Below are 14,553 nucleotides of genomic sequence, written 5' to 3'. Positions count from 1 at the left end.
CAGCTGGGTAAAGAGCCCTGAGGCCCTTCCATGCATCTGTTCTTAAGAACTATATCTGAAGAACAGTCTACTTGAAGGGAGAAAAAGTTATTGAGTACCATTTTCTGAAAATGTGCTTCTTTCAAAAATACTATTTGTGCAGCACTTTATGCAATTAAACAATGTAGAGTTCCAGAAAAAGGAGTTCGTTTTTTGTTTTTTAATTTTGAAGCAGATTAAAGTAAAGCTACAGTCCATTGCTTTTTCTTTTAGGAACACATGATTCTATGCAGATTTGCAGATCAGACAGCTGTCCAGCTTCCACCCCAACGAAGGCTCATAGGTATGTGTTTTCACAGAGCAGCTGTTGAGTAGATTACATACAAGATGCCTAGGAATCAATGGACCAACTCTATACGGGAAAATGGGGAACCTCTATTTTGTCCATTTATCAACAAGACACTAAAGTTTGTTTTTCCCAGAAAAAAAAATCTATCTTGAAAAGGGCTCTAACTATAACAATATTTTGTCCCATTTTTGTCAACATTAATACTTTCCAATGTATTTTCAGTGTTTGTACATTGAGTAGAATTATTATGTTAAATCTTATTGTCACAAACAAACTGAAGAATCTATCAAAAGCCATAGAAGAAAATATTAAAGATGGAAAAATCAGCTATGCATGCCAAAATTGATATATTACAAAATGTATAAACAAGGATGATGATGTTTTCTTTTCAGAAAAAAGTATACTCGTATATTATTAATCATAGACCAATTTATTTGACATTTGTATTATTAAACATTACCTAACTTGGAAGAAAAATAGCATTTCAAGTTTAAGTAATGAATTTATCCAAGACTTTGCTTTAGAAAAAGTGATCACATTTGGAAGGATAATAGCAGCTAACAGCTATTGCACGTTTAAGCTCTGAGCTAAATGTCCTCCACCCATGATCTCAATAAATTCTTATAAAAATAATTATGGAGTATGTGCTGTTGTTTACATTTTATGGATGGGAGAGCTTGCCCAGGATCCTTCAGCTGGTGGATGGTGAAGCCATACTGTAAACCCTAATTATTTGATTCCAGACATAAAGCTCCATTTTTGCAGTGACCCCCAGTGATAGAGTCACATCACTGGAAGGTTAGGTTCCAAAATTAGGGCTTAACATGATTAAATAAAGTCAAAACTAATCTTAAAAATTATTCAGAAAAGCCCCGCATTGGAGACCATCATGATATAGCAGAAAACAGATTGCTGTTTCTTTGGCTCAGCACCAGGTGTAGTAATTAGCTTGCATTCAGGGACCATGTTGCATGAGAAATAGTTATCTTTAAACTGTAAACTCAAGGTCAGCATAGCAAGATAATCACAGTTGGAGAGGCATTTGAGACGTGAGTCTGAAGGAACAAGTGATTTCCTTCTTTTTCTACACCCTGGAGCATAAACATATGGAAGAAGCTTGCTCTTTCCTGCATGCAACCTCTTTCATTCTCTTTCCCTCTTCCTCCTCTTTTTCCCATTCCCAACATTTTGAGTAGTTGAATGCACAGTTGAATCTATATATAGAGAGAGGTATAATTTACGTGTGTGTGTGTGTGTGTGTGTGTGTGTGTGTGTGTGTGTATGTATGTGTATCAAGTTACATTTGCTACAGCTCCACTAGAGTCAATGAAGGCATAATTGGTGTGATGGATGGGGGTGTATATGTTGATGTTTAGGCATCAAACCAGAAGGAGTGGCTGGGAGGGAAATTGCTAGAGTGGAGGAGGAGGACCATTTGGCAAGATCGCCGCATGAAGGGAGGGAAAGTCAGGTTCAAAGTCACAGACCCCATGAAATGTCTACATCTATTCTTTGAACCATACTTTTGTTCTGTGAACATTTTAGGAAGCTTCCCAGACCCCGAAAGGTAGACTACCAACAACTGACTTTCAGTTGTGAAGACACTTCTTCAACATGTAAAAACATGAGACTCTTCTATGTAATGCAAAAGGAAAAATTAACTGGACTGGGGTCAAAGCCAAGGGTAAATGAGCTGCAGTGTAAATCCAGAATGGGTACTGAAGGAATGTAGAGCATCCCATTCTGACAGAGAATGTTTCATTTTAAATTGAAAGGTAGGTGGGGTGGAGGGGGGAGCATTTACAGATGTCTTAAAGGAGGAACAGTATTTTAAGGAAAAAAAGAATGTCAGCCATGCAGCTGTTGATGACGAGGGGGCCATTTAGCCTAAATAGAATCCTAGACATCTCTTTTTATATCGTTTCTATCGCAGTTCATCCTTTTTGGCATGGGGCCTTTTAGGGGAAATGTACAACATATTTTATTTATTTATTTATTTTTTGCGGTACACGGGCCTCTCACAGTTGTGGCCTCTCCCGTGCGGAGCACAGGCTCCGGACGCGCAGGCTCAGCGGCCATGGCTCACGGGCCCAGCCGCTCCGCGGCATGTGGGATCTTCCCGGACCGGGGCACGAACCCACGTCCCCTGCATCGGCAGGCGGACTCTCAACCACGGCGCCACCAGGGAAGCCCATACAACATATTTTAAATCTGAATCTTTCGTTGTCAATTTCTTACCTACTGATTTCACCTTCCACTGTTTTTGTGGGAGGATTCATCTGTCTTCCACAGAAGAACTTTTCTATTTCAGTTACGTCTTTACTTTTAAAGCTGTTTTAGCTTAGCAATTTCTGCTGTCATTCAAATAAATCATTTTAAAATAATGTATAGGAATTATTGTAATTATTGAGGAAAAAATGGAACGAATGAAGTTCTGCATAGTCAGTAACCTTTTTCCAAGAAGATGAAAACGTTTATATATTGAATTTAAAGAAATTGAAAGTGTAAAAGTAAACCTTAGCTTTGAATATATTCAACCCCAGATCAGTTTTTTTTCCTTAGCTACGTTGAATTAGAAGTTTGCATTTGCCAAAGGGCACAAAATAACTGCTTTGCTTGCCAGTCAAGTTTCCTCTTTTGTTTTCCAATATTAGAAAGAAAATTGAATTACCGCTATTTCATAAGGGTACAGGAGCTCTATTAAATTAAGATTATATTACACTCAACATTACACATCCACCTGAAATAATCAGCACACAGTTGAGAATTTTCTCAAATATTTTTCTGTTATTTCTTCATTGTCCTAAAAACTCCATGTGCAAAATGTAATATGTCTTTCGGGTATCCCTTTGTCTGGATGTTATTTTAGACATTCTTAAAGACAGATTTTTTTTTTTTTTACAATATTGCAGATAATGTATTTTCATAGGGCATGAAAGGAAAAGGAAAGGTGTTAAAATGGATTTTTAACCAAAGTGGGAAATGGAATCTGTAGTTTTTATTTGAGATTTATATATAAATACATTTTAAAAGGTTAACATTCTTTAAATTACTAGCAGAAACAAATCTGTGAAATGTCCTATATTTGTAATTGTCTTCTGTCCGTACTGATCAAGAATTAAATTGAAAGAGACGGAACAGGACTTGGGGGCAAACATCATTTTGCATAGTACTCGTAGATTTTGTCATTGTAGAGAGTCCCTTAAACAAATTGAAGCTGCACTGTTAGCTGAAGGGTGTCTCATGTTACCATTTTACTGTATTTCAGGAAAACAGTGCATGTTCCTGGTGGATCTGGATCGAGCAAGAGCTGCAGAAGAACGTGGCTACTCCATTCAAGTGATGTCCATGGAGCCAGAGAGCTGCTCTCCCAAAAATAACATGATTGTGGGAGTCCCCATTTAGAATGAGATATTCCACGTTTGATGTTTTGCCATCCGTCTCTGTGATGAAAGCCCAGTGGCATTCAGGAGGGTCTTGGCATAACTAGGAAACAGCATTAGCCATCTTGAACCTATTGTGCTCAGGGAAGAACACAGCAGGAAAGTCTTGGAGGAAGGCTGCCTGCAAAGCATCACAAATGCTCTTGTAATTGTGATTAAAGGACTGCTGGTTTTCATAGTGAGAATCCCCAGAAGTCTCAGCTGCCAGCAGAGTGATACTCATGAGAGGAGTTTCCATTACTGGAATAACGATTTCTTTCTCAGTTCACAGCTTTTCTGATCTTGCCAGTGTGGGGTTCAGTTCAAAAGAATGTACTTGCAGCCTTAAAACCATTTAGAGATTCAAGTGGAGACCAAAACTAGACTCAGTGGGGTTTGTTTGTTTGTTTTTTATATTTTTAACAATTGTAGTTTTTAAATAATTTTTTCAAAAATCTAGTCAGATAGTTACAGTGTGCTTATATTTTTAAGCCGGGGTGAGTTAGACTTATATATCATTTCATATACTCCTTTTAAACATATTTCTCATAAATTACCAAATAAGATCATTGCTGGTTCAAACATTTTATATGAAGATTTTAAATAATTTCAGTAAACTTCCCATTACAGGAACATGTAATTTGGACTTAAATTCTAACTAATCAGTAAATACATTGATTTATTAATTCAAGTCAATAAATAATTGTTACAGATCCATTATTTTCAAGATCCTGACCTAGATTCGTCTAAGGATACAAAGATGAGTTGCAACAGACACAGTGCCTTGCCTGTAGAAGTAAATCATGTACAAGAGAAGGGTTCATGAATTAGTTAAGTTCTTTACATCATAATATAATGTATGGTCACAGGATTTGTTTTTCAGATACCAATCTTTTTTTTTTTTTTTTTTGGTAAAACGTACTGAGTATATATCGCAGGTGGAAGGAGTTGAGTATGGAAGCTTATTTGAGTAGTTCTCTCCACCCAAATTGTCCTTATTCCACCAGCCAAAGTTTTTAAAACCAGATGGCAGGTCTTTTCTCACATGCTGCTAATTATTTTTTTACATGTCCTGGGTTATTCCACTTGAGCTGAGATTTATTTCATCGATTTTGATGTTTTCAACCCCCCGTATGACACATATCATGAGGAGAAAGGGCTTTAATAAATAACTCTTTCGTCACTGTGGATTAAAATACAGGAATAATTTATAAAGGGTATGGGCGTTTGAACTCTTGCTTTCTGGGATAAAATTAAAAGAATTAACCATCAGCCCTGAGTATCTTAGTCATTTGCACGTATAAACACACCATGCTCTTTTATCCAGGGCTTTTTCAATTGAGGAAAAATTTACAGCCAATAAAATAGCAGATTTTTTTTTTTTTTTTCTTTTGCGGTACGTGGGCCTCTCACTGTTGTGGCCTCTCCCGTTGCGGAGCAACAGGCTCCGGACGCGCAGGCTCAGCGGCCATGGCTCACGGGCCCAGCCGCTCCGCGGCATGTGGGATCTTCCCGGACCGGTGCACGAACCCATGTCCCCTGCATCGGCAGGCGGACTCTCAACCACTGCGCCACCAGGGAAGCCCAAAATAGCAGATTTTAAGTGTTCAGTTTGAGAAGTTTTGACAACCATATATACTCATGCAAGCACCACCAGAAATAAGATATAGAATATTTCTGTCAGTCTAGAAAATTCTCTCATGTGCTTTCAGTTCAATTTCCCCCACCCCAAAGGCAACCACTCTCTGATTTCTATCACCCTACATTTGTTTTGCCTATTTTTATCCTTCACATAAATGAAGTCATTTAGTATGTAGTCTTTTGTGTCGGGCTTCTTTTGCTCAACATGGTATTTTTTGAGAAATATCCACTTCATTGTGTGTATCAATGCTCTCTTCTTATTCTTAAGTAGTATTTCATTATATCAAAATGTGTTTATCCATTCTCCTACTGGTATTTATTTGGATTGTTTTCACTTTGAGGATATTAAGAATAAGGTCTATGAATGTGCTTGTACAAGTCTTTTTGTAGACATATATTTTCATTTCTCTTGGATAAATACCCAGTAGTAGAATTGCTGGGTCATTGAAGAAATGAATGTCAGTTGCCAAACAATTTTCCAAAGTTGTTGTACCATTTTATATTCCCACCAGCAATGTATAAAGGGTCTGGTTCTCTACATCCTCACCAACATTTGATGTTGTCAGTTTTTTAAATTTTTACCATTCTGGTGGATGTGAAATGGTATCTCATTGTGGTTTTAATTTTCATTTCTCTGATAACTAGTATGTTAAGCATCATTTATAAAGTGTCTACTAAAGTCTTTTGCTCATTTTTAAAATTAGGTAATTTGGGGTATTTTTTATTGTTGATTATATATTCTGGATATGAGTCCATTGTCATATAAATGTATTGAGACTATTTTTCCCAGTCTGTGGCTTGCTTACTCATTTTTATAATGAATGTTTCAATTTTTAATAAGCCTAATTTATATTTGTCTTTTATGCTTAATATTTTCTGTGTCCTCTCTAATAAATCTTTACCTACCCTAAGATTATAAAAATTCTTCCTATGTTCTTATAGAAACGTTATGATTCTAGCTTTTTACATTTAGGTCTATGATTCATCTCAAATCAATATTCACTCATAGAGGTAAGTTTTGAGGAATATACAGTTGTTTCAGTGCCATTTGTTTAAAAAACTTTCCTCATTGAATTGACTTTCAACTGAATTCTCAGTTGAAAAACGATAGATGTATATGTATGAGTCTATTTCTGAATTCTCTGGTCTGTTCCATTCATCTGTTTGATTATTGGAGCTTTATAGTAAGTCTTGAAATTAGGTAGTTTGTCTTCCAATTTCACTTTTTATTTTGCAGATTATTTTGGCTGTGCTAAATCCATTGTTTTTCCATATAAATTTTTTAATTGGCTTGTCAGTTTCTTTTAAAAACAAAAAGGCTGCTGAGATTTTTGGTATTGCCTGGAATCTTTAGGTCAGTTTAGGGAAAATGGACACATTAACAATATTGAGTCTAACAACCCATGAACATAATGTACCTTTCCATGCATTTAGATCTCCTTTAATTAATCTCAGAAATATTTTATAATTTTCAGTGTAGATGTTTTATTTATTATTCTTTGATAGTTCTGAGGCTGTTACCTTGAGTTTTTGCATACTGTTCCCACTACCCAGAATAGCCTCTTTTACCCGTCCCACTAACATCATCTCATTCAGCCTTCTGTTCTTAAACTCAACCTCCTGAGGGATGCCTTTCCTAACTTCCCTGGAGTTAGGTACCTATTATAGAATGTGCACCATCCAGAGGAGTCTTCTCCATCCTCCCCAAGTGACTCAAAGCACCCCTTCCCCACCCACAAAAATAAAAGCCCATATGATGAGTATGGAGAATAAAAAAGGAAGTGATCCCACTGTTCTCCCACCCTTGTTCTCAGGCATGGACTTCTTCAGCTGTGATGGCTGTGGCCAGTCCTAGACATGGGTATTAACAATTGCTCTTGATTTTTTCTGAGTAAATCCTTGCCAAGGCTGCTTCTCAGCCAGAGCAAATAAAAGGGGTTGGATACAGGCAGCAAGGTTGTTGCAGTGACAACAATCCCAGAAAGTGACCTGGTCTCACCCCTACCCTTGTCCATCAAAAGCAGCGCTGCTCCTCAATGATTTGTCTCCCCCATGGTTGTAATATTAGAAGCCAGAGCTTATCGTTCATTGACTTTTGAGCCTGGCCCAAAGAAGCAGGGGACAACTTTATCTTATTTAAGGAGACAAATTTCATATTAGAAAACAAAATATTTTCAGAGCATACATGCAAAGTAAAATGTGCATAACAACAGTTAAATATTTTACCTCATTCTCAAGATTTTGGCTACAAGTGTTGCCAGCTCTGTGGTTGCAGAAAATTGCTGTTAATAGAACTTCCACATACTGACACCTGTTTTTCTATTGACTTTCATAGTATAATTAGAGCTATGTTCCTGTGGAAGTCATGGAATTGTAATAAGGCATACATTTTGTTTAAAGTACAAATTTTTGAAAACAGACTCTCAATGCAAAGTAGTTAGGAGTTTTTGAATAGGTTTTTAGATTACACCAGAAATACATGCCTGTTGAGGAAAAACTAGATGTGGCTAAACAAAAAGAGGAAACATTTTAAAGTAACTTAATACTGTGTTGTATTCCTTCCTAGACTTTGTTCTGCACACGTGCGCACACACACACACACACACACACACACACACACGGATTTATTTAACAAACACTAATACTGTATTTAGTATTTGCTACGTACTATTCTTTACAAATAATAACTTATTTATTCTTTTTTTTAAGTTATTTAATCCTCGTAATGACCCTAAAAGCTAGACACCATTAGTAATCCCATTTTACAGAACTAAGGCCAACGTTTCATAGTAAGAGCAGACCGAGATTTGAACTTAACCAGTGAATGGCAGAGATAATATTCAAATTCAAGCTCCTCAACAATCCTCTTAGGATCGGCTGAAACAGCCTATACTAACTAAGTCCCTGTACCTTTTGAAGTTCTACACAAGAAAGATGTATTTTTTGCTCACACTACATATCCACGTTAGCGCTGATTCTACATTATCTTCACATCTGACCAGGCAGCCTCTACTAGGAACGTAGCGTGTCTCATGGCAAAGGAAAAATAGGCTTGGCAAACTATCAGCTGGCTACTAAAGATTCTGCTCAGATCCGTTATACTGCACTTCCCTTATTTTGCTGACAAAAGCCAATTACACAGCCACTCCTGAGTTTAACAGGGTGGGGATGTGTATATAACCTTGGTGGGGGGCGTGGGGGGAGGCGGGTTGCAGATAATTGCAAACAATAATGTACCACCAACAATATAGTTGAAGGAGAAGGAGAAGAAAAGGAAAAGAAGGAAGAAGAAAACAGAAAGAAAAGGCCATTGTATCTTCCAGTTTAGAAACAGATTCTGAATGCTATTGCCTTGGTGTAGGGCATTTTACTGGGTCCATCAAAGAGAGAAAAGGCATGTATGTGCCACAAGCTTTTCTGACATTGCTCTGTGGACTTTTCATACTTACTTTCAGAAAGGAATTTTCCAGAAGATGCTCAAAGGGGTTGTTTTTATTGTTATAGAAGGTTGGAGAAACTTCTACTAAATGGAGTCTCAAATTTGCAAATTCTGCCTCCTGTGTTAAAGTGCTTGATCTATAATGCCAAATATTCCTTCAGGAAGGTATGAGTTTACATGCCTAGGAATGTATGATTGTTTATATCCCTGTACTCTTAACCAACACAGGCATTATCAGAATTTTGTTTTAATCTTGGCCAATTTGATGGTCAAAAATCCTATTTTGTTTTGATATTCATTCTTGAAATTATTCATATAATTGCATATTTTTCATATGTTTATTGGCCATTTACATTCTGCCAATTCATCAATTTGTTCATTTAATCAACGTATATTGACCTCTTGCTTTGAGGTCAAGTATTGTGTACATATTTCTGGCTCATTTTTCATCTGGTACTTTCATTTTTTATATAAGGATTAGTAAAGGGTTTTTAAAATATATATATATATTTCTCAGTTGTTTTATTTTTAAAATTTTTATTGGAGTATAGTTGATTTACACTAAAGGTTTATTTATGGGTTAAAGACTTTTGTTAATTACATTACAATTTAAATTGGCCTTTATGGGGGAAGGTGTTGTGTCTGTTTTTGTTTTGCTGTTATAAAATTTAAAATACACATTTTATCATATATGTCACTCTTTTTCTTGTGATCTCTGCTTAGAAAGATTTTTCCCACCCAGTGATAAAAAAATACTCACCTATATTTTTGGTATTCTAATTCTTTAATAATTTTAGTTTTTACATTTAAATCGTTTACTCAGCAAGAATTCCTTTCGGTGGGTGGTTTGAGGTAGAAATCTAATATTTGTTTTCATGTTATTAGTTACTTTTCACCATACTATTATAAAAATCTAACTTTTTCCATTGATTCCAGATGCCTTTAAAATGCTAAGTATGCACTGGACTTTCTTCACTTTTATTCTTTTCTACTGAATTCTTGTACCAGAATCATACTCACTAAATTATTGCAGCTTTATAAGACATTTTGACATCTAGCAAGTAAGTTTTATGTTTGGTAATAATTTCAAGGGTTTGTGACCTGAGACAGAGAATGTCTCTCTCCTGAAATTGTACCCTATGGTTCAGATAGACATGCATTTTCCTAGAGAGAGGGGCCATAGTCTTAATTAGATTCTCAAAAGGATCCGTGACCCCAAATAACATTATAACTGATCTAAAGGAAGCAAAAATGTAACAGAATTCAATGTTCTGCCCGAAAGAATTAGCCAAATATTAGAATCTTTTTTCAATATTTACAATAAAAGAATCATTATTTGCTTTTGCAGGATTCCTTTTTCATAGCTCTCTAAAGAAGCCAGGTTTTGTTCATTTGTATTTGTTTGTTTGCTTGTAGGTCTAGTTTATCTGACCTGAATAACGACATGTATAATCGAGCAAGAAAACAAAGTTCAACAGCAAACAGAGGAGAATATTTACTGGATGACTGATCTAAAGCATCCTGAACGTTTCCGTAATGTGAGTCAGATACTGTGTTAGCTGCTGTCACCTTCTAGAAGGAAGCTTTCTGCCTAACTAAAGTGGCCTCTCCCGGTTACTTGCTATCTCCCCACAATACCTCTGTGTACATTTATTATTTGTCCCTCCATAGAATTTAAGCTCCAAGCAGTCTGTTTTATCTACCATTATACTTTCAGTACTTAGTCCAGTGTCAGGCACATAGTAGGAACTCAGTGAATGTTTATAAAATGAATACTATATATTTAACACCTTCCATATGGGGTGAAAATGCATATGAGGTTTTCCTTTCCCATCTGTAGACATACATCCAAGCATCAGGCGTGTGGGCTTTTCTTATTGTTTGGGTTTATGTTGTTTTTATTTTGTTTATTGTTCTTCAAACACATTTAGCAAATCCAGTGTAAAGAAGAATAAGCAGTGACAGTTATTGCCTATGTCATCTGAATAGCTTTTATGCAGAAACTACTGGTAAATTATTTTCGCTGTTCAAGGAGGAAAAGGCAAAAGGGAATATGCTTAAGCTAAAGTGAGAAGAAAAGTTTCTCAACAAATGTCAGTTGGATGTTTACCGTTATAAACCTGTCCCAGCATAGAGCAGGGCTCACTCGAAGTGATTAGTAAATATCTGTTAAATGAGTGTTACTGAACGACCATTAAAGAAAGAAAACCATGGAATGTGTAATCTGTAGGGAGAGGGCATTTCTCGGTCAGTGGGGCTGCTTCAGTGAGAAAAGAGATGCTTGCTCTTCACATGTCTGATGACTGGGCTCAGTTACTGATCAATTCTCACCATCTGCCTGCCTTTCAGTCAGAAGGGGACCGTATGCACAGCCTGGGAGTCTCACAGACTACTTTCCTTGTATGATGCTTCCTCCTTTGCACAGAAGAGCTCGCTCAATTATCTGAAAATAATAGATATCCCAGTATAATTTTGGAATACACCACATATTTTGTTGAGAACGACAACCTTATCCCTTACGAAGTTCTCAGTAATTAAGAAAAGTGAGCTAGAACTTCTTGGATAGGCAAGGAAACACAGCATAAGGGTAAAAATTTACCATACACAGTTAAGACCATGGTCTATACACATAACCAACTAGGCATTGACTATATATAATAGTAATAAAGGTGACTTTTCTGTATAACCAAATTTACTTTCACTGCAAATTTTAAATGATCATCTGACTCATTTCTTTGTTTCAAACCTGTCTATTATTTCTATTAGATCCTTCATAGATCATCCCACAGTTTACTTTGAATTTAATGAGACTAAAAATACATAAGTACATTCCTAGGTAAATGGCGACTGTTCTTCCTTTATTATATTTTGAGTTTAGAACTTCCACAATGCAGGGATGACAATGATACTCTTTAATTAGATTTTTAACTGAGTACTTGGAGGCACGTTTGCTGCTGAATTGAGAGCAGATAGTTACTTTGGGAAAGCATCTGTGTGTGTATTTGGGGAAGTGAAAGAAGGTCATGGGGAGAGAGGAAACAATGCATATAAATTAATACAGCTCAATTCCCTCCCCAATCTCCCCATAAGAGAACATCTTCACGTTATTCCCAGAATTACACAACTAGAAATAATTGATGTAGCAAAACATGAATTTCAACACCTTTAGTAAATTGAGCACCCAAATTTCCCGACAGACTAAAGTCAATCTGATTTTTGAAGAAACCCCCAGCAGATTTTAGCTTATTTCTCCATAAATCTTTAGTATATTTTCCATATCTCACCTCAAGGAAATTCTCTTTTAACCACATTCTTTGTGCTACATTTAAAAGGCATCTCAGGTGCTTATGTCAGTGGAAAGGAGCGGGAGCTATGAACTAACTTTCTTTGTTTTAAATTTGAAGAGACTTGAAAAGTATTATTTTTACCTGTTTATTATTGCTTATGTAGTATTGTTAGAATTATCATCAGAATGAACCATCCTAATTTTACCTTTTGAGTCTTAGGGGTAAGTCTTTCAATATTCCTAAGGCTCCCTTCCAAACCTAGCTCAATTTCCACCTCCTCCTGGGCTGTAAATCTTGGATGCTTTACAGAAGCTACCTGAATAGAATCATTAATGCTAATTACTGTCTTAATGACCTGCAGCTTTCTAAGTCTAGATGTCTGGCAGGGAGAAGCCCTGCCTTTGTTCTTCCTCAAAATAATCTTGGCTATTCCTGCCCTTTTGCTCTCTTCCATCTAGAATTTAAGATCTACTTGTCAAGTTCTATGAAAAAGCCTTTACTGGATTTAGAGATTGCGTAGAGAAGAATTAACATCTTAACAATGTCCAGCCTTCTTACTTCTGAGCTTGGTGTATATGAACAAGGTAGTTCCCTTCAATTCCCACTTTATCATGTATAGATTGCTGATTTAGCAAATGCTTTTTTTGTATCCACTGAGGTGATCATCTCTTTTTCCCCTTTTAGTATTTTAATTCCATTAATATATTGTCTAATGTTAAACTGTCCTTATACTCTTGGGAAAAACATAAATTGCTCAAGATAAGTTTTTTTCTAGCTATTAATGTTTTAATTTTATCATCTTTGTTCATAAGCATTATTGTCATGTGATTGTCATTTTCTGATGTTATCCTGATCTGGTTTAGGTATCAGGATCAAGGCTATTCTAGCACCATTAAGTGATAAGAAAATTACTGTTTCTGTTCTCTAGTACAGTTTTTATAACCTAGAAATTGTCTTCCTCAAATGCTTCGTTCACTGGCCTGTAAAACCATGCAGTATATTTGGGGACAGGGTAATAGGAATTAGATTTTAAGCTGCTTATTAAATGTCTTTGGTGATCATTGGTATATTTAGATTTTCTATTTCTTCTTAAATCACTTACCTATATCTAAGACACTGTCTGGGTTTACTTTTTTATTTCTTTATCTAGGCTGGTGATAAAACTTTAAAAAAAAAAATCTAGGCTCCTACCTGACTTTGAAACACCTTGTATTATTTTTTGACCCTCTAGCAATTTGTATTCTCATCTAATAGTTATGCTGTCCAGACCACGTTTTCTAAATTTATTGCCTCATACAACTGAATCACCTAACCTTCTGAGAGCCAGGATAAATTAGAACTATCTCTTTTTCTTGATCTACCTGGAACTTTTATCCTAATAGATGAGGTTAGTCTGACAATGTTTATTCTTCACGAAGACTTGCTGGCAGCTATCAGCAAGATGCTTGCAAGTTTTTCTTTCAATGATGTTTAAATGTACAGACATTTACTGTATAGAATTTATACTCACATTGCTACAGTTTTTGGAGGATTTTACTGTGAATGTCATCAAGAGTGGTTTCCAAGAACAAATTTTAGAAACAGTAATAATAGACAATAGAATGGAACCCTGAACAGATTCCTTAAAGAGGCCACTTGTCCTTAAGAAGACAAGGTGGGATGTAAGTATTGAGAAATGTGTACTAAATCCTGAGAGTTTGCTACCTCCCCAGTCAGAAATTAAATATATTATGACTTATGTCACTGATAAGCACTAATGGATAGCTCTGGTGATGTTCCAAAACAACTGAAAGAAGACACCAGCTGCCATCAGATGCAAATTAAAAGATTGTTATCAAATATGATAGGAGAGGGAAGATCATCTTATCCCATCTTAGGCATTCCAGAGGAAAGGATATATAGCTGCTGCTACTCTTACTGTGGATTTGTATGGCCTTTGTAGTGTGTCTGTGTATGTGTGTATTCAAGAGTTTCCCAGTTCCTAACTACTGCAATCCATTCAATCCTTTGAAATAATTAATTCATGGATTGCCAGACTACAGCCCAAGGGCCAAACCAGCCCAAAGCCTGTTTTTGCAAATAAAATTTTATTGGAAAGCAGTCATGCTCATTTGTTTATGTATTTTCTATAACAATTTTTGAGTGCAAATGCAGAGCAGTTTCAATAGAGACTAGGTGAAAGGTGAAAGTATGTAACCTCCTGCTTTTCACAGAAAACACTTGCTAATCCCTGAGTTAAATCATTAGGTGTCGAAAAAGCTGGAAAATCACTTAATCTAGGCAAGTGACCTTAAACTGGCCTTCATAAATATGTATCTGGGGTCCATCATTTCAAGAAATAATTTGTGTTATTTATTGTATGTGTGCATTTTACTGGTAAGAGAATCCTGTGTCTTTCATCAGATACTCCAAGAGGTCTTGTGATCCAAAATGTGT

General features: G+C 36.1%; 1 protein-coding gene across 8 annotated transcripts in view; it reads left to right on the top strand.

Annotated features, from left to right (window-relative positions):
• GSTCD (glutathione S-transferase C-terminal domain containing) overlaps window positions 1-14,553 on the top strand; it is a 172,885-nt gene that overhangs the window by 125,033 nt on the left and 33,299 nt on the right. For all 8 annotated transcript variants that reach the window (XM_073805008.1, XM_073805010.1, XM_073805012.1 and 5 more), the window contains exons 11-14: window positions 253-322; window positions 3,597-6,402; window positions 10,247-10,368; window positions 12,576-12,701. In XM_073805008.1, the coding sequence (XP_073661109.1) occupies window positions 253-322; window positions 3,597-3,733 (207 nt within the window). In that variant the 3' untranslated portion in view covers window positions 3,734-6,402; window positions 10,247-10,368; window positions 12,576-12,701. The remainder of the gene's footprint in view (window positions 1-252; window positions 323-3,596; window positions 6,403-10,246; window positions 10,369-12,575; window positions 12,702-14,553) is intronic.

Source organism: Tursiops truncatus, chromosome 5 (genome assembly GCF_011762595.2).
Source record: "Tursiops truncatus isolate mTurTru1 chromosome 5, mTurTru1.mat.Y, whole genome shotgun sequence".
In the NCBI taxonomy this organism is placed as follows: Eukaryota; Metazoa; Chordata; class Mammalia; order Artiodactyla; family Delphinidae; genus Tursiops; species Tursiops truncatus.
This window is presented reverse-complemented; position numbering and strand designations above follow the sequence as displayed.